The 17991-nt window shown below is 46.9% G+C and overlaps 1 protein-coding gene across 4 annotated transcripts in view; it reads right to left on the reverse strand.

Moving 5' to 3' along the window:
* The window catches only part of spire2 (spire-type actin nucleation factor 2), a 114405-nt gene that overhangs the window by 54652 nt on the left and 41762 nt on the right, over window positions 1-17991 (reverse strand). For all 4 annotated transcript variants that reach the window (XR_013796428.1, XM_079603000.1, XM_079603001.1 and 1 more), the window contains 2 exons: window positions 8233-8273; window positions 7764-8141 (listed from right to left, as the gene is read on the reverse strand). Coding sequence is in view for 3 of the 4 variants with exons in the window: in XM_079603000.1 (XP_079459126.1) it covers window positions 7764-8141; window positions 8233-8273 (419 nt within the window). In the remaining variant the exon portion in view is untranslated. The remainder of the gene's footprint in view (window positions 1-7763; window positions 8142-8232; window positions 8274-17991) is intronic.

Consider the following 17991-nt stretch of genomic DNA (forward strand, 5'->3'; position numbering starts at 1 on the left):
AAAAAGAAGCCATCTGACTAATGCGGTTCTTATAGACCTGTGAGCCTGTAAAATGTAGACTGTAAGTTGCTCTCTAAGCTTTAAGCAAGACTTTGCTCCCTCAGCTAAAAACCAGACAGGTTTTATTCAACAAAGGCTGACTTCCTCTAATGTCAGGAGACTTTTATAAGATAAATTATGATAAATCAGAGGTTATGCCCCTAAGGGAAGATTTCTGTACTAGCTCACTGTCAAATTGTCCTTTTAAATTGTCTAGAACAGGCTTCACATATTTTGGAATTCGTCTGTCAGCTAATAGAGCTATGGAAACTTAACTTAATCCCTCTTATTAAAAGTATAAAAGATGATTTGGAACGTTGGTTTAACCTTCCTATTATCTTGGATGGAAATAATTAATCTCATTAAAACAAATATCCTTCCCAGAATATTATATCCGATGCAAATGTTACCACTTTTCCCATGTTTCCCATGAAGAATATTCTTGATCTGGAAAGAAGGTTTTCATATTTCATTTGGCACGGGAAAAAACCTAGAGTAAGAATGAAGATCTAATGGGTGATATTTTTAACGTAACTTTTGACCCTGTGTTTTTCTTACTTGGTTTGCCAGCAAAAGGCATAGCTTTATCTGCTAACCTGTTCAAACATGGTAATATCTCCCCTAACCACTGCGGTTAGTCTCTCCATAGGCAAATATCGGAAGATTTCTCGATAACAGAGTGAGAGTGAAGGGGGTCTAGAGTGAATCCACTCAATTAGAATGCATTTCCTAGCGAGTAACAGAAGCTTATCACAGAGTTGAAACCGGATGTGGGGGCCAGTTATGGAGTATCAATTTACAAGAGATCATTTAAAGGGAAGATTTGTATATATTGATAAAATAAATCAGATATTCGGTTTATTTATACTGTTTGAGACTGAGCTGATTGAGGTGCGAGCAATTGCATAAGGAGTTTACACAACAAGCAAGTGTGCCGGTGTTCTTGCGGGAAGACCTCCAGTGTTGGTGTTTCTACAGCACGAGTGCAGCGGTGATCGCAAGCTTCTTAAGCTCTCAACTGCTGTTTTAACAGCATTAAAATTTCAATTTGTTTGTGTGTTTGACGGTTGGTTAGAGGGCGAGAAGTGAGTGCTTCACAGTTTCAGTTTGCTGATTCAGTGTTGCCGCGGTCATTCCCTGTGTGCTCCGGCACTGGTGACAATCTCATTTCCTAAAAGAACACCACAGGTGCGTTTGCGTCTTTTTCAAAAAAAAAGAAAAAAAAAGATGTCATTCATGTGCGTTTCTGGATACGTTCGTTCCCTGTCTCTCTCTGAAACGGTCACAATTGTTGCATCACATGTTTGGGCTTACAGCACGCTGAAGCAGCTTTTGTGGACAGTTCATGTCGCGATGTTTTGGCCAAGACTCGCCTTTGTCCACAAAGTGCGGGTCCCCATTACCACGCCTCGGCCTCGGGTGCCGCGTGGGGTGGGTGATAGGAGGATAGTGTTGGATGCCTCACTCCTCCCTTCCACCGCAGCCGGTGGAGTCCCCCGTGGAGCGTGCTGGTCCATCTGTAATGGGTGGGCCGGCCGTTTCACCAGGGGCTCCCCCAGAGCGTTATCTCCCTTTGGAGCGTAACATTGCCCAAGCCAGAACTGTCACCTATGCTAAAATGGGCTGCCGAGGCTGTCGGGCTCGAGTGGAACCCTCTACCGTGTTCAGCTTAGTCTCGGTTGAATGATTGATAGTTTGATGCGGGCCGTGCTGATTCACAGCCGCCGCCCCAGTGCCCTTCTTTCCCGAAGTGCATGGAGGGCTTACTACGTCGTGAAAGGCACCTTTTACTGCCGAAAACTGCCTGGTTCTTCCCCCCTTGCTACCCTTGAGAGAGGAGCGGTGAAGGGTTATGAAGCTATCCCTCCAGTTGAGCATTCTGTTGCGACACACCTGTGTCCAATGGCCGCTGCATCTGAGGGATCCTTGTCTCTCCTCGCAGACCTGTGAGCTCGCATCAGGTTTGACGGTCAGAGCTTACAAAGCTTGCGGACAAGCCGCCTACTTTTTGCATGCCATGGCGTTGTTGCAGGTCTATCAGGCCAAGACACTCATGGACATGCAATGAGGGTAGTCTAGACCGTGCGCTCATGAGTGAGCTCCGCACTGCTACTGACCTCGCCCTCACAGACATGAGCATTGCAGCGTGCACGGTCGGTCTAGCAATGTCCACTCTAGTGGTCCAGGAGCGCCATCTTAGGCTCAGCCTGGTTGAGATGGCGGATGCGGACAAGGTTCGGTTCCTGGACTCCCCAATTTCCCAGGTTCGGTTGTTCGGCGCGGTGGAGAGCTGCACCCGCCACCCATAGCTCTCCGCCTCCCAGGCACAGACGACGGAGGCCACCTGACACATCCTGCCCCGGCGGCCCGCTGTTGCCTCCACCCCGCCGTTCCTCCGCCTGCTTGTCGCCGAGGGCGTCCCCCTGCATCTGCCTCCGGTTCCGCGGGGCCCCAGCAGCAGCGAGGCTGGCGGTGTGCGACCTGCCTTGCACCCCTCAGCCCCCTCTTGTTCGCCAGTCGGCAGCACGATGCGTTCAAGGACCTGGTCATCCGCCTTCTCACGCATCTTGTGGTGACAGACCCTGAGTGTGAGCCGGGTCCCTGTCCTCTACCTCGCTGCCCCACCTCTGGTACGTCTGTGGTCTTCTGGGCCTAGTTCGTAGAAGCAGAAAAGGCTTCCGAACCAGTCCGGACCAGACCGTGACCATCAGACTCGGCTATGTGATTCATTATCGCTCAGCGCCCGCTCAAGTTCAGTGATAGTCATCACACTTAGGTGTTGAGCAGATATGCTACTGAAGCTCAGTGATATTTTTCACACCTAGTGTTGAGAAGTGCTCCTGTCTTGTGCGCGTATGTCACTGTCCTATTGGCGAAGGATGCGATATAGCCACTCCTCCAGGCCAGTTTATATAAACCCGTTCTTCATTGTACCTAGTATGTGATGGGTCATGACCATCTTGCACCTGTGTCACATGAAACGGGCCCTTTTTTGAAAGCCTCCGTCCAAGTTGTTAACACAGAGAGGCATTTTTTCATAATGCCCCGTCCCCAAGCATGGTCTGCAGCTTTTGACCTGAACGACATGTACTTCAGATCTCTAACCTTCTGCACCACTGGCTATCCTGCCTGTTGCGTTTGAGGGTTCGAAGTATCAGTACAGAGTCCTACCCTTCGAGTGCTCCATAGCCAGTTGGGTCTTCAGGTCAACTGAGAGAGTATTCTCGCCCACGGGCTGAGGAACTCTTTTACGGTGTGGAGATGGACTCGGTCTAACACGCCTCTTCAAGAAGAGTGTGTGTCCGGTAGGTGATATACAGAAGTGAGAAAGGGTCCCACTGAAATAACTTTCAGAGGCTCCTGGGCGGACAACCCTTGGACAGACACTGACTCTTAGCTGGTCCCAGGGGCCCCGCAGAAATGCGTTCCTCAGTGAGCCTTGTCAAAAGCGGCTATGTGATTCATTGTCGCTTGGTGCCCGCTCAAGTTAAGTGATTATCATCACACTCAAGGTGTTGAGCAGAGATGCTCCTGAAGCTCAGTGATTTTCTTAACACCTAGTGTTGAGCAGTGCTCCTGTCTTGTGCGCATGTCGCTTGCATGTACTGTGCTAGGACAGGAGTGGAGCAGGTCTTGATAGTTGCCCCTTACTGGCCCAACCAGACTTAGTTCGCTTCAACTTGCTCCCCTCGACAGCCCTTCCTGACTTTCCCCTGAATACATTCTCAGGGACAGGGCATGATGGCACCCGCATTCAGACCCCTTGAGGGATTCCAGGCCGGTCCTAAAAATGGACGCAGAGGTTCAGGTACCTGCCACAGGTTTATGTAGTAGTCACCACCACTTCTGCTAGAGCAACCCCTAAAAGGGAAGTTTTGCTTATGCCAAATAGAAGTGGAACCTATTCGTTAAGTGAGTCTTCTCTCTGTGAGGAGATCCTGAAGGCGTTCAGTCATTTCAGTGCTCTCTTTCCTGCAAGATGGGTTGGAGTGAGGGCCGTGTCCTCCACCCTCAAAATGATGCTGCCTCTATTTTTTGACGCACATGATGCAGTTGTATGGGAAACATGTCCTGATCGTCAGGTTACTGAGGGAGCAAGGAAAATTAATCTGCCTTGCGCCCCTCTTTATCCTCTTGGGCCTTATCTCTGGTGCTACTGCACTGCAGAGACCGCCCCTGAGTCACTGCAGGCAGTGAGTTAAAAAACTCTGTTTTTAAAAAAACAGATTCTCCTGCTCCCGTGGTCTCTACTAGGGTAGGGACTTTCTCGCTTTCGGTCAATGAGTTGTGCCTGGAATTCGGGCCGAGCTGAGACCCTGGCCTGGATATGTGCCCAAGGTTCCTACCTCTCCCTAAAGGTGGGACCAGGTGGTGAGCCTGCAAGCGCTGCCCCGGAGAAGGCAGACCCAGCTCTGGCTTTCTCTGTCCGTCCGCTTCATTGCGGTTATACGTGCACAGAACGCAAGCCTTAGGACCTTTCCAAGCGAGGTTGGCCCACTGAAATGGTGGCTGCCTTCATCTTGGTGAAAATCCCAAGATGCACGTGTCCACCTAGGTGGTGAGCTCCTCTGAATTGAGTGTGTGCTCCAGCCTAGGCGTTGACACAGCGTGCTTCGCTGACAGATATTCTAGAGTTGGGGGCTGGGCACCTAGAGTTGCACCGGTGCTTCCTGTGGACTCCCTTCTCATGAAGCCAGTTTCACTGTGAGCCCGGTTTGAAGTGTCGGCTTGCTGCGACATTCCCCTCCTATGGACTGGATATGTGTGTAATTCTTGCTTCAGTAGAGTTTCCTCTTAAACCGAACCCTGTTGAGTTCCTCCACACCCTCTGTGTGGAGCAACATATGGACCCAGCCTAGCACTGACTTCGGACGCTCCGCCGCATCCGTCGCCAGGTCTACCACTCATATGCACTGGTAGAACTTGTGCTAGGCTGGGTCTATATGTTGCGATCCCTATGGTGATCCCATATGTCGCTCCTCAGCGAAAAAGCAACTGGTGCGTGTCCACTTCCATGTTTATACCCGTGCTGCGGGGCGGAGTGTGTAATCATGCACACCAATGTTGAATTGGCTTGATTAAATAGTAGTACGAAGAAGACAGGCTCCCTAAGCGTGATCCCCATTCAGTCGACGTCGACTACGTCCTCTGTTCCTTCCTTCAGGGAATCAAGTCAGGGCACGGTACAAGGCAACCATCCCTAGTGTGAGTACTCACTAAGTCTTAGCTGTTTTTTTCTTTTTGTCACAGTCATGTTACTTTTAGTTTCATTATCATGTCTTGTTTAGTTTGTTTCATTGTCATGAGTTCTCATTAATTGAGTTCTCCCTCAGTTAATGTCATCAATGTTCATTGTATTCCCTGTGTTGATTAAAGTATCTTTGTATCGGATATTCTGTGTCATGCGTCGTTCTTCGAATTTGAACAACACAACACCTGTGACAGAACACCGAACCCTCATAACGAGTCTGCCTGCTTCTTCTCATAAAGTGTGATCGCTCCCTCAAGGATCATACAAGAGACTTCATGGATCTGACATGCTTCACTCATTACTCCAACTGCTCATTCTGTGTATTCTTCAACACCAGCCTCAGTGAGCGGTCGAAGCTTTTGCTTGAAGATCGGATTCATCACACCAGTATGGAGATGAAGCTGGTCATAGGTCTGTGCAGAGTACTTGTCTGGTTCTTGTGGTCTTTGCTGAGGGTCCCCAATAATGTATTATTTGATGAGCTGAATGATGAAATGTTGTATGGTCTACAGTCTCTGCTGGTCCCGTCAAGTCCCAAGTCGTCTTTGTCTCTGCTGGTTCAGCCCAGTCCCAAGGCGTCTTTTTTCTCTGCTGGTTAAGCCCAGTCCCAAGTCGTCTTCATCCCTATTAAATAAGACCAGCTCCAAGTCACCCTTGTCTCCATTGGATTTGCCAAGCTCCAAGTCTCCTGTGTCCCTATTGTCTTTGCCCAGCTCCTCTGCATGGCTCCTCTGTGCATCTGCCCTGCTTCTCAGATCCACCTTGGGCTTCCCGGTTGTCAGCACTGTGTTGTTCTGAGGATCCCTCCGTGATCCCTCCTTCACTGTGGTCTGTCTTCACTCAGGCTTCGCCGGTCCATCGTCACCCTGACTTTACTTTAGACTTACAGATCTTTGTCTTTGCCTTGAATCTTCACCCTTCTGGCTCTGCCATGCTCCTCCTTCCCTCTGTTTCCGCCATTGTCACCACTGGTTCAGCCCAGTCACAAGCTGTCTTCGTATCTGCTGGTTCAGCCCACTCCCAGGTCATCTTCATCACCACTGGTTCAGCCCAGTCCCAAGATGTCTTCGTCTCTCCTAGTTCAGCCCAGTCCTTAGTCATCTTTGTCTCTGCCAGTTCAGCCTAGTCCCAAGTCATCTGCGTCACCATTGAATCAGACCATCTCTGAGTCACCCTCATCTCCATTGGCTTTGCCTAGCTCCAAGTCAACTTTGTCGCCATTGATTCTGTCCAACTCCAAATCTCCTTTGTCGCAGATGGCCCCACCCACGCTTCCCTCTTCCTCTCCTCTGCCAAAGTCATCTAGTTCCTCTGCTGTCTCCATTTAGCCCCTCTGCCCCTCCCTTGTTGCCTCTACCCTGCTGATCAGATCATCCTTGGGCTTCCCAGTCATCTGCTCCGTCACCTCGGCCATGCACGCCTGCAGCTCCACCTTGGCCCCCAGGCCTTTCGTGTCACCCTGGGTCTACGTCTCCTCAGCTCCGCTTGGGTCTCCACTAATCACGTCGTCACCTCAGTCAGTCTGACTTTGGTTCTTTCCGGGCTCCTCCCTCGATTAGATCTGTCATGGACCTTCATCCTGTCTCTGCTCTGGGTCATCCCCTGGCTCCATCGCCTCCTGCCTGGCTTCCCCCTTCATCATTTCTACTTTGGTGTTTTCATCTGTCAGGCCCTATCGGTCACCTTTGTCTCTAGATCCTCATCCTCCTCTGGAGCCTCCTCCTTCCCGTCTTTGTTGTTTTTTTGCTCTGCAAGGACACGCTTCCCGGGGGGTGGGTTATCATTTCATTTTCATGTCTTATTTAGTTTAATAGTTTCATTATCATGTTCTGTATAGTTTACAAGTTATGGTTTTCTTTGTCACCGGCTTTGCCTGACTTCTCATTCATTTGTTTCTAGGATTCTAATTAGTTCTCACATGTTCCTTGTTTGATCATTATCTGTGTATGATGTAAAACCCCACAGTTCAGTGTCATAGTATTTTGTTTTGTGTATTCCCTGTGTTGATTAAAGCCTCTTTGTATCAATCATGACACTTATACCTTACATAGTTTTGTTCATGATTTTCAAGGATGAAGGCAAGTCATGCTACCTGTACCTGTTGTCATCAATCTAATTTCACAAGAACTTTGATAACAAAATCAAAGACTTTCTCCTCTCTTTTAAAAGATGAGGCTTTTTATTTGACTATTTTGACTATGCATATGTTTAGTTATATGTTTAGTTGCATTTATAGTTTTTTCTCTACTGAATGATATCAGAAATGATGTGTAATACATTTATTTAGTTTTAGTTTAGTTTAGTTTGCAACCAACCACTGATTGTGTTTTTCCCCCTACAATTTCTACTTTTATTTCAATGTTACATGTTTAATTAAAGATGCATGAAATTAAATATTCTTTACAAGAAATATGACCCATATTTCAGACATGACCCATGTGAGCACCATGGTTCAATCAGTATGGCTTCTTACCTCTTTGGCATCTCTTATCCTGCTGAGGAAGGTCTGAAGCTCAAGGGTTTCCAGGAAAAGCGCCCGACACACAGCCTGGTAGTGTTCTGGTGCCAAAGCTGGATTTGCCAGTCGGCGGGAACAAAGTGTCATCACCTGATGAACAGTATGAATGCCATGCACTTTGCCTTCTTCTTCCTCTTCTTCCTCCTCCTCTTGACCACTGTAGCCCTCGTCTTTAGCTGCATTACTGCCACAATGTTTAGATTCGCTGCAGTCCTGACCACCGACCATAAACTCAATTAGCTGTTCAAGCTGAGTGCTCAATTCCCGTTCCTCACTGTCATCCAGTCCCCAGTCCAAAGCACCGTAGATCGCAGCACCCATGGACTGAACCAGCTGCACACATGTAGGGTGAAGAAATGGGGTTTGTTAGTGGATGGAGACCGCAAATATTACATAATTATATAATGTGCCATAATAGTCTCACCTTTCCATCAGCAGCAGAAGCACAGTTAGCATTACTGTCATCTAGGAAAGAAAAGATTAGAGGAAGAAAACAGTCAATTCAAGAGTTCACACTAACATACAATTAGAGGGGGTAAAGTTTAATGTGTATTTGGCGTGCTGTCCTGAGGGAAGGGCTCCGAGCTCGGAGTTCGGCCCAAACCCATAGTACTCCCCCCGTATGTAATTGGTTAGGACTAGAAGTGTGGAGAAGAGGTGGTAGAGGGATGCTGCTAAACTGTCAATGGATTGAGGAGAGACTTCTGAATCTATACCTCTTATCATTGATTGCCGAGTGCTCTCCACTTGTGTTAACCCTCTGGGGTCGGCAATCACGCCGGCGTGATTTGCGCAATTTTTTCCACATAGCAGCTAAATAAATTTAAAATACTCCGTCATTAATGGTCATACAGACTTAATAAATATGAAAAAAGAATCAGTGAGATGTCTACTTTTGTATGTGTCCACTTACAATCAAAACAAAACGTTGTGCTTTGTAAAATAAAGAAATTAAATCGGGTGTGCTTTCTGCCTCTCCGTCTCGTGAACTTTTTTTCTTGAGCACATCTCTAAACATAAACAAAACTCAGCGAATACTTGTCACACATTTATGAGCTCTATATCTTTATAAACATTTAAGTGTGTAGTTTTAAATGATCTGATTCAAAACGAAAACAAATATTCTCTGTTTAAGTACCGTATACCCGAATATAAGACAAGGTTTTTGTCCTAAAAATAGGCTGAAAAATGGGGGGTCATCTTATATTCGCGATATAGACAAAATCACGGGGGGAAAGGGAGAAAGAACGAATTGATATGAAATAGTGACTGAAACGCGACCCATTAAAGGGGTGGTAAAATGCCATTTTCACAAGATGTAAAATAAATCTCTGATGTCCCCAGAGTGTGTGTGTGAAGTTTTAGCACAAAATACCCCACAGATATTTTTTATAAAGCATGTTAAAGTTGTCACTGTTTGAGGATTTGCAAAAACGCACCATTTTGTGCCTGGCCCTTTAAATGCAAATGAGCTGCACAGAGGCGGGGTTTCAAGAGCTCGCCTGTGTTAGCAGCTGCGATTACCTCATGCAGCAGACACGCTAAAATGACAGAAACTGTTCTGTCAGACAAAGATGGAGTCAGACAAAGATGGAGAGACTCAAGAAGAAGTGACAACATGTAGATTGCAACAGGACGTCTCTGAATGGTTAGTTGATGAATGTATGTTGCTGATGTGGAGTTAAATATCTTCAATTAGGATATTCTGTCATGATGATCTATAAATCGCTCGTATAGGAACTGTTGTGAGATGCACACAGAGTGACTTTCGATTGCATGTGAAAAGATGGATGCTAAAGTTTGAGCTGACTCACAAATGTACATACAACAACTCTTCCTCTTCTCAACATGGACTGCATGTTCCCAGGGGCGGGGTTTATGCACATTTTAGACTTGCTGATGTCACTAAACCCGGAGGAATGTCGTGTAGTCCCTACCAGCCGTTTGTTGTAGTCCTTAAAAAACAATTTCTTTAAAAGCCAATATCTCCCTTTGCTTTGAACTTTGAGCATTGTAACTTTGCAGATGTTGTTTATGCTCAAACAGCAACAATTCACACTAACTGAAGTTAGAAAAGTGAAATCATACTTTACCACCCCTTTAAGACAAAACCAGCTTTCCCTTCCAAGATGTTAATCTGGACAAAAATCCTGATAATCGATCCGTCGTCTGATGAAATCAAATACACATAAGATAAAAACAATATCTGTGCTGTGATTTCGGCAATACTTGCATGTAAAATTAGAGAAGCAACATAATATCTGTACTTAACTGAATTAAAACGCTGCTCCTCTCTGCCGCGCGAAAGACGCAGAGCGAGCGAGCGAGAGAGAGAGAGAGAAGTGCGCGCGAAAGATGCAGAGCGAGCAAGCGAGAGAGAGAGAGAAGTGCGCCCGAAAGACGCAGAGCGAGCGAGCGAGAGAGAGAGAGAAGTGCGTGCGAGAGACTCAGAGCGAGCGAGAGAGAGAGAAGTGCAGAAAACCCCTCAGACCCCAGAGGGTTAATTATCTGAACGTGGTCCTCCCGAACTTTGTTAATAAAACATCATTTACATTTCTAGATGTTTTTGTAACTCGACTGATCTACTAACACTGTACTAGTGTCAGAACCATTTTAAGTGAATACAAATACAAGAAATGATAATAAAAAAAATTTAAAGGTTTATGATTGCAATGCCACATTTGCCTTACTGTACATATGAAATTGCTCTCAACTATGTAAACTAAAGATTTGTGCAAGCTAAGCATATAAACTTGTCTTGACCTGAACCCAATAGAAAATCTTTGGAGGCAGCTGAAAGGGCCAAAATCCCTGCTTGCAGTGTGTGCAAACCTGGTCAAGAACTACAGGAAATGTATGATCTCTGTAATTGCAAACAAAGGTTTCTGTACCAAATATTAAGTTCTGCTTTTCTGATGTATCAAATACTTATGTCAAGCAATAAAATGCTAATTAATTACTTAAAAATCATACAATGTGATTTTCTGGATTTTTGTTTTAGATTCCGTCACTCACAGTTGAAGAGTACTACCCATGATACAAATTACAGACCTCTACATGCTTTGTAAGTGGGAAAACCTGCAAAATCGGCAGTGTATCAAATACTTGTTCTCCCCAATGTATATATAAAATATAAATAGATAGAATAGAATAAAAATATTATAGAATAGTAAGTGTTGTGATTAATGTGTCACGTGTTGATGAAAAAGATGTGTATTTAGCCGTTTCTAAAGTTGCTAAAGGCTCGGGTTGAGATGGGCAGGTCAGGTAAAGGTTAGTGATGGTGATTTTGTGACTCGTTTGGGATGGTACCACAAGGTGTTGCCTTTAAAAAAATCTAGACAAAGGTAAAGAAACTATTTTAACATTTAAATATATGATATGAATACTTTTATAAATATGAATTTACACAAATCTGACAACTGACCCAAGCTGGAAAAATCTTGTGTTGACCCCTGTCATAATAATGAGTTCCCTATCAAGGAACTCCTACAAACACACTCAATATATATATTATGGCGAGCAAGCAAGATTTCAAGCGTTGTGTTGTTCCCTGCCCTCGTTACATCACGGGTGGGGACACACATCAGCTTTGTGTTGCTTGTTTGGGAGTGGAGCATGCCCAGTCAGTTCTCGAGGGAGCTGACTGTGAGCATTGCGAGCTGCTGTCCGTGAGGACGCTCCGCTCTCGCCGGGCGTTCTTTGAGGAGGACGCTTCGGTCCGCGCTCCCCGAGGTACGGGTCCCGCTGCTGCCGAGGCACAGCGGCGAAACGTATCTTGGGGTTCGCAGATGGATCTAGCAGCGGGGTTTGAGACGGGCACCGCCCTATCTCAGCCTTTACCTGCTGGATCCAGTGTCTCTGCCCAGGGGGAAGCCCGCCCTGCGGTTTCTTCTCCCCGGGTTGAGGCACCAATGCCGCAGCTATCCAGTTCCGAGGAATTGGACGCTGTCAGTGTTGATACAGGGGATTATGAGTTTTCGCCAGCTCATACCTCTTGTGATGAGGAGCTTATGTAGGTTTTATCTCGCGCTGTAGCTAAATTAAATATTGACTGGCCAGCCGATGATTTTGAATGTGATTCTAAAAAGAGTTTACTAGATGATCGCTATTTTCCATCTAGATCACAGCCTCCCCGTCGGGAACTCCCGTTTTTTCCCGATCTCCACACTGAGGTGTCGAAATCGTGGAATAAACCGGTATCTTTCAGAGTTTTTAATCCCCAAACATCTATTTATAGTAATGTTAAAGGTATTAAAGATTTTGGTTACGTGACAATGCCTCAGGCTGAAGATACGCTTGCGAGCTATCTCTCTCCCGAGTCAGCGTCATCACTGAAAGCCCCGACATTACCCACTAAACCATTAAAAGCTACATCATCGTTTGTGGGTAAAGCGTTTTCGGCAGCAGGTCAGGCAGCAGCGTGCTTGCATACAATGTCTATTTTGCAAGCTTATCAAGCCGACCTGCTGAGGGATATCGATCAAAGTGAGGAAGTTAGCTCTGACGCAATTCGAGAATTGCGTTGCGCGACAGATTTATCTCTCCGTGCCACCAAGGAGATGGCCAAATCAGTGGGCCGGTCTATGGCAGCCCTGGTGGCCACGGAGCGCCATTTATGGTTAAATATTTCTGAAATCAAAGATAAAGATAGATCTGTTCTTCTGGACGCCCCGCTTTCTCCTACAAGTCTGTTCGGCGATGCCATAAATTGTGTCGTTGATAGGTTTCAAGAAACAAAAAAGCAATCTGCAGCGTTCCAGAAGTTTCTTCCTCGCCGATCTGATGCCCCCGAGACTGCTTTTCGTAAAATCATTAAATCAGAGCAGCCTCGGCCGTCTACGAGCTCCTCACAGCACAGAGTGCAACAGAAACGTAGCGTCGCCGCTCGGGCTCCTCCACAACCTGGGGGGTCTGGGTGGCGGTCGCAGGCCAGGCCATCTGGTGATAGGCAAGATCTGAGGACTGACATATCTAAGAAGGCTTGGTCTAAGAAGAAGAAGTCCTGACGCCTATGGTGTCAAACTTCTGAGGGTGGTCCCCTCCGGGGAGGGACGGTTTCGAGAAATCGTTCCTCCTCGGCGCCCTCTGGGGGGCGACTTTCTGAGGAAAGTCGCAGCGCTGCCACAACGGTTGTTCCCTGCCGGTTCGCCGTTACAGGGCACCGTGGTGTCAGCGTCCCCATACGATCCTCCGAGGAGGGTCGTGGAGCGGTCAGTTCGGTTGTTCCCTGCCGGTTTGCCGTTTCAGGGCGTCGAAGTGACTGTTCAACCAAATCCAGAGGCCAGTCTCGAGAGACTGGTTCCCTTAGTGGAATTTCTGGCAGCGTGGAAACTTCTGCCAAATATTTCTCAGTGGGTCTAGCGTATAGTAGAAAAGGGTTACAGAATTCAGTTCGGTTTTCGTCCACCCAGATTTCTAGGGGTCCTCTCCACAGTAGTGGACCCAGAGCAGGCTCTGGTCATGGAGCAGGAAGTACTGACACTTCTTCAAAAGGGAGCTATAGAGAAGGTTTCTCCTACCAGCAGAGAGTCAGGGTTTTACAGCCATTACTTCATCGTTCCGAATAAGGATGGAGGGTTGCGTCCGATTCTAGACCTGCGTCATTTAAACAGCAGAGTTCAGAAACTCAAGTTCAAAATGCTAACGCTAAAACAGATTGTGTCACAGATTCAGTCCGAGGACTGGTTTGTCACAATAGACTTGAAGGACGCGTACTTCCATGTGTCTATCCATCCTCATCACAGGAAGTTCCTGAGGTTTGCTTTCGGGGGCGAAGCATACCAAAATCGGGTTCTTCCGTTCGGCCTAGGATTATCACCCCGCACATTTACAAAATGCGTGGATGCAGCTCTGGCTCCTCTGAGACTCCAGGGCATTCACGTATTAAATTACACGACGACTGGTTGATTCTAGCTCAATCCGAGCAGTTGGCAGTTCGGCATCGAGATGTCGTTCTGTCTCATATAAAGTTGTTGGGGTTACGGTTAAACGCCAAGAAAAGTGTGCTCCTCCCAGCTCAGAGGACCACTTATCTAGGGGTGGTGTGGGATTCGACAACCATGCAAGCACGATTGTCTCCAGCACGTATCTCTGCGATTCTCACAGCCGTAAAAAGAGTGAAACTAGGCCAGTCACACACTGTGAAACAGTTTCAGAGATTGTTGGGTCTCATGGCAGCTGCGTCCAACGTGATAACTTTTGGCCTTCTGTACATGAGACCCCTGCAGTGGTGGCTCAGGACCAAGGGGTTTTCTCCGAGGGGAAATCCTTTCCGCATGATCAAGGTCACGCGGCGCTGCCTACGTGCCTTGGTCATGTGGAAGAAGCCTTGGTTCCTCGCCCAGGGCCCAGTGTTGGGGGCTTCTTGTCGACGCTTAACGCTATCGAAGGATGCATCCCTCACAGGATGGGGGGCGGTCATGAGTGGCCGCTCGGCGACCGGTCTTTGGCAGGACCATCAGCTCTCTTGGCACATAAATCGGCTAGAAATGATGGCGGTATTTCATGCTCTCAAATACTTCCTGCCGGACCTGAGAGGCCACCATGTGCTTGTCCGGTCAGACAACATGTCGGTGGTTTCTTACATCAACTATCAGGGGGGTCTGAGGTCTCGTATACTGTGCAAACTGGCTCATCAGATCCTCCTATGGGCCCAGGGGAAATTGCTGTCTCTCAGGGCAGTTTATATTCTAGGGCATCTGAATGTGGGTGCAGATATCCTGTCGAGGCAGGGGCTGAGGCCCGGGGAGTGGAGACTTCACCCCGAAGTGGTGGAGCTCCTATGGGAGAACTTTGGTCGAGCAGAGATCGATCTTTTTGCATCGTACGATACAACCCATTGTCCGCTGTGGTTCTCCCTCACTCATCCAGCTCCTCTCGGACTGGATGCCATGGTACAGGTGTGGCCGAGGTCACAACTGTACGCCTTCCCCCCGGTATCAATGCTCCCGGGAGTTCTGGAGAGGGTTCGCCGGGAAGGGGCTCATCTATTGTTAGTAGCCCCATATTGGCCGGCCCGAGTTTGGTTCTCGGATCTAGTGTCTCTTCTGGACGGCTCTCCGTTGGAGATTCCTGTCAGGAGGGACCTGCTGTCCCAAGCAAGGGGCACAATATTTTACCCTCACTCAGAGTTGTGGAGACTGTGGGCTTGGCCTCTGAGGGGGCCCAGCTCATAGAATCCGGTCTCTCGACTGAGGTCGTGGAGACCATCCTGCAATCCAGAGCTCCCTCCACGAGAAAACTTTATGCTTTGAAATGGAAATTATTCTCTACCTGGTGTGGAGAACGTAATTTGGATCCTGTTAACTGCCCGGTGGGTACAGTTCTCGATTTCCTTCAAGACCGTTTCTCTGCTGGATTATCTCCTTCCACTTTAAAGGTGTACGTAGCAGCTATATCGGCATATCTCACCCCTCTGGGGGCTACTTCTCTGGGGAGAGATCCTTTGGTTAATCGTTTTCTCCGTGGCACATTGAGGCTGAGGCCTGCACTGCACTCTAGAGCGCCGGCTTGGGATTTGGCCATTGTACTTGAGGGTCTGGCCCTGGCCCCCTTCGAGCCTATTGAAGAGGTTTCAGAAAAGTTCCTTACACTAAAAACTTTATTCGTACTTGCCATTTCTTCAATTAAGAGAATTGGAGATTTGCAGGCCCTGTCGGTTGCTCCAACATGCCTAGAATTTGCACCTGGTATGGTTAAGGCATTTCTTCACCCTAGGCCGGGTTACATTCCTAAAATACTGACTAATGTTGCAGGCCCAATTGTGCTGCAGGCCTTCTGTCGTCCAACTTTTAATACCCCAGATCAGGAAAGACTAAATCTGTTGTGTCCAGTTCGGGCTTTGGATGCCTACGTTCACAGAGCTGCCCTGTGGCGTAGATCAGAGCAGTTATTTGTCTTCTTCGGTTCAACCAAGAAGGGTTGCCCTGCATCGAAACAGGTTATGAGCAAGTGGGTAGTCTTGCTCATCTCACTTGCTTATCAAGCAGTCGGACAGCCTTCACCTTTGGCTGTCCGTGCTCATTCTACAAGGAGTATGGCTGCCTCTACGGCTTTGATTTCGGGAGTTTCCCTTCATGACGTTTGTAATGCGGCAGGCTGGTCCTCACCGCATACATTTGTCGAATTTTATGATTTAGACCTCTCCACTCCGGGGGCGAGGTTGCTCGCTTCTTAGTGTGCGCAGGACTCACACAGAACGGGCACTTGTAATTATGGCGTAGTGGGTATGGGGTTCCCATTGCGTAAACGCAGCGGGAGTTCCCTTGATAGGGAACGTCTCTGGTTACGTATGTAACCTTAGTTCCCTGAGAGGGAACGAAACGCTGCGTTCGCCTGCCATACTTCCTGCATGCCCTGATCGACTTGCTTCAGGTTTTTCAGAAGCTGTCACGCTCTGCGTTCAGGGGTGATTTATAGTTTCCTGGTCTATGACGTCACCTGACGTCCTGCTCATTCATTGGACTGATTATACATGTGCTTCATGACGAGACACTTGGAAGTGTTCCCATTGCGTAAACGCAGCGTTTCGTTCCCTCTCAGGGAACTAAGGTTACATACGTAACCAGAGACGTTTGTCACATTCAAGTGCTTTGTCGTTGGAAAGAATAGGAATTAATTTCATTCTTGCCTTGGGAAAATCTTAAATGTACTGAAGATATTTAGTCAATAACCAACTTTAAATAAAATGTAGCCTCCCATTCATTGACAACCATATAAACATTATCTGCTATTGTGTACAGTCACCGTGTTATTGTCAGTTTGCTGACGATTCTGGAATTTTGGTCACATAAAGGATGTTTTCGCTGTGTAACATACATACAACATTGCAGGAAATGGTTATTTAAATATGTAAATACATGACTAATGGCAAGAAAAAGCAATGTACTGTAGATGTTGTGGTAAAAACAAATACAACTTAACAGTCACTCCAGCAATAGTTCTCTTTTCCGGTATGTTTACAAATTATGGCCCGCACAACTCGGAAACTCGGGAATCAAAATTATCTCAGAGTTTCCCAGTCATAAATATGTCTTGAGAGGCCGTTCATGTCCAATTTCTGATTAGGATATTTACAATAATTCCAATAGCATGTGAAGGCAGCATTATAACCTTAACTTTTGCAATAGCAGCCATCCTGTTCTTGTTCTCGTTTTAATCTGCATCTCTACAATCCCTAAATTCACTAGCAGCTGGGACTGGCAGAAGCAGAACTGGTTACGCTGGATGGGCCTGGTAACTTAACTTCTGTCCACCCGCTGAAGGAGATGACTGTTGGATGAGCTTTACCAGTGGATATTTGATCCAAGTGCTTCTACTGAAACTCCCTTACTTTGTGTGGGGAAGATTTTGAATTGATGATGAGGAAGCCTGTGAGTCAGTACTTGTGTTCTCATCCGTCTGTGAATCAGCTGACTTCACATTTTCTCCCATTAAGACTCAGCAATTCAGTGTTGTTGGGTATAGGCATAACGAACGGATACTCTCTTCTGTCTGCGATATCACCTAGCAAATGTGACTCGAATACAGAGATAAAGAGGCCCAAACTTTTTAAACATGATTTAAAAAACATGCAAATCAAAAGATACGTTGATACGAAAACGGTCTCTATTTCCTCCCTGTGGCGAGCAGGACGAGGTCGAGGGACGTGAGAGCGGCGCGAGACCGGTGGCGTGATTACTGATGAGCGACACCGGTCTCGCGCCGCTCTCACGTCCCTCGACCTCGTCCTGCTCGCCACACTCCCCATCGGAGGACTGAATAATACTTTTTTGGAACAGTTATACTTTTCCAACGAGGCAGCCGTTGTACTTTGTAAAAGAAAAAAATCCTAAACACTCAAAATAGTCATCAGAGATGGTCCCATTGACTTCCATAGTATTTTTTTCTTACTATGGAAGTCAATGGGACCTGGTAACTGTTTTGTTACTGACATTTTTCAAAATATCTTCCTTTGTGTTCAGCAGAAGAAAGAAATTCATACAGGTTTGAAACAACTTGAGGGTGAGTATATGATGACAGAATTTTCATTTTTAAGTGGTCTATCCCTTTAAAGCCCTGTTTTCAGATGGTTTCTGATGAAATAGAACAGTTAAGACTGAAATTTGGACAGATGCTGCTGTCCCGAGAATTTTCGGTTTCTTTCGCTTTCCCCCCACCTCCACATTGGCTTTGTAAACGA

This window comes from Phoxinus phoxinus (genome assembly GCF_949152265.1).
Source record: "Phoxinus phoxinus genome assembly, chromosome: 25".
Lineage (NCBI taxonomy): Eukaryota > Metazoa > Chordata > Actinopteri > Cypriniformes > Leuciscidae > Phoxinus > Phoxinus phoxinus.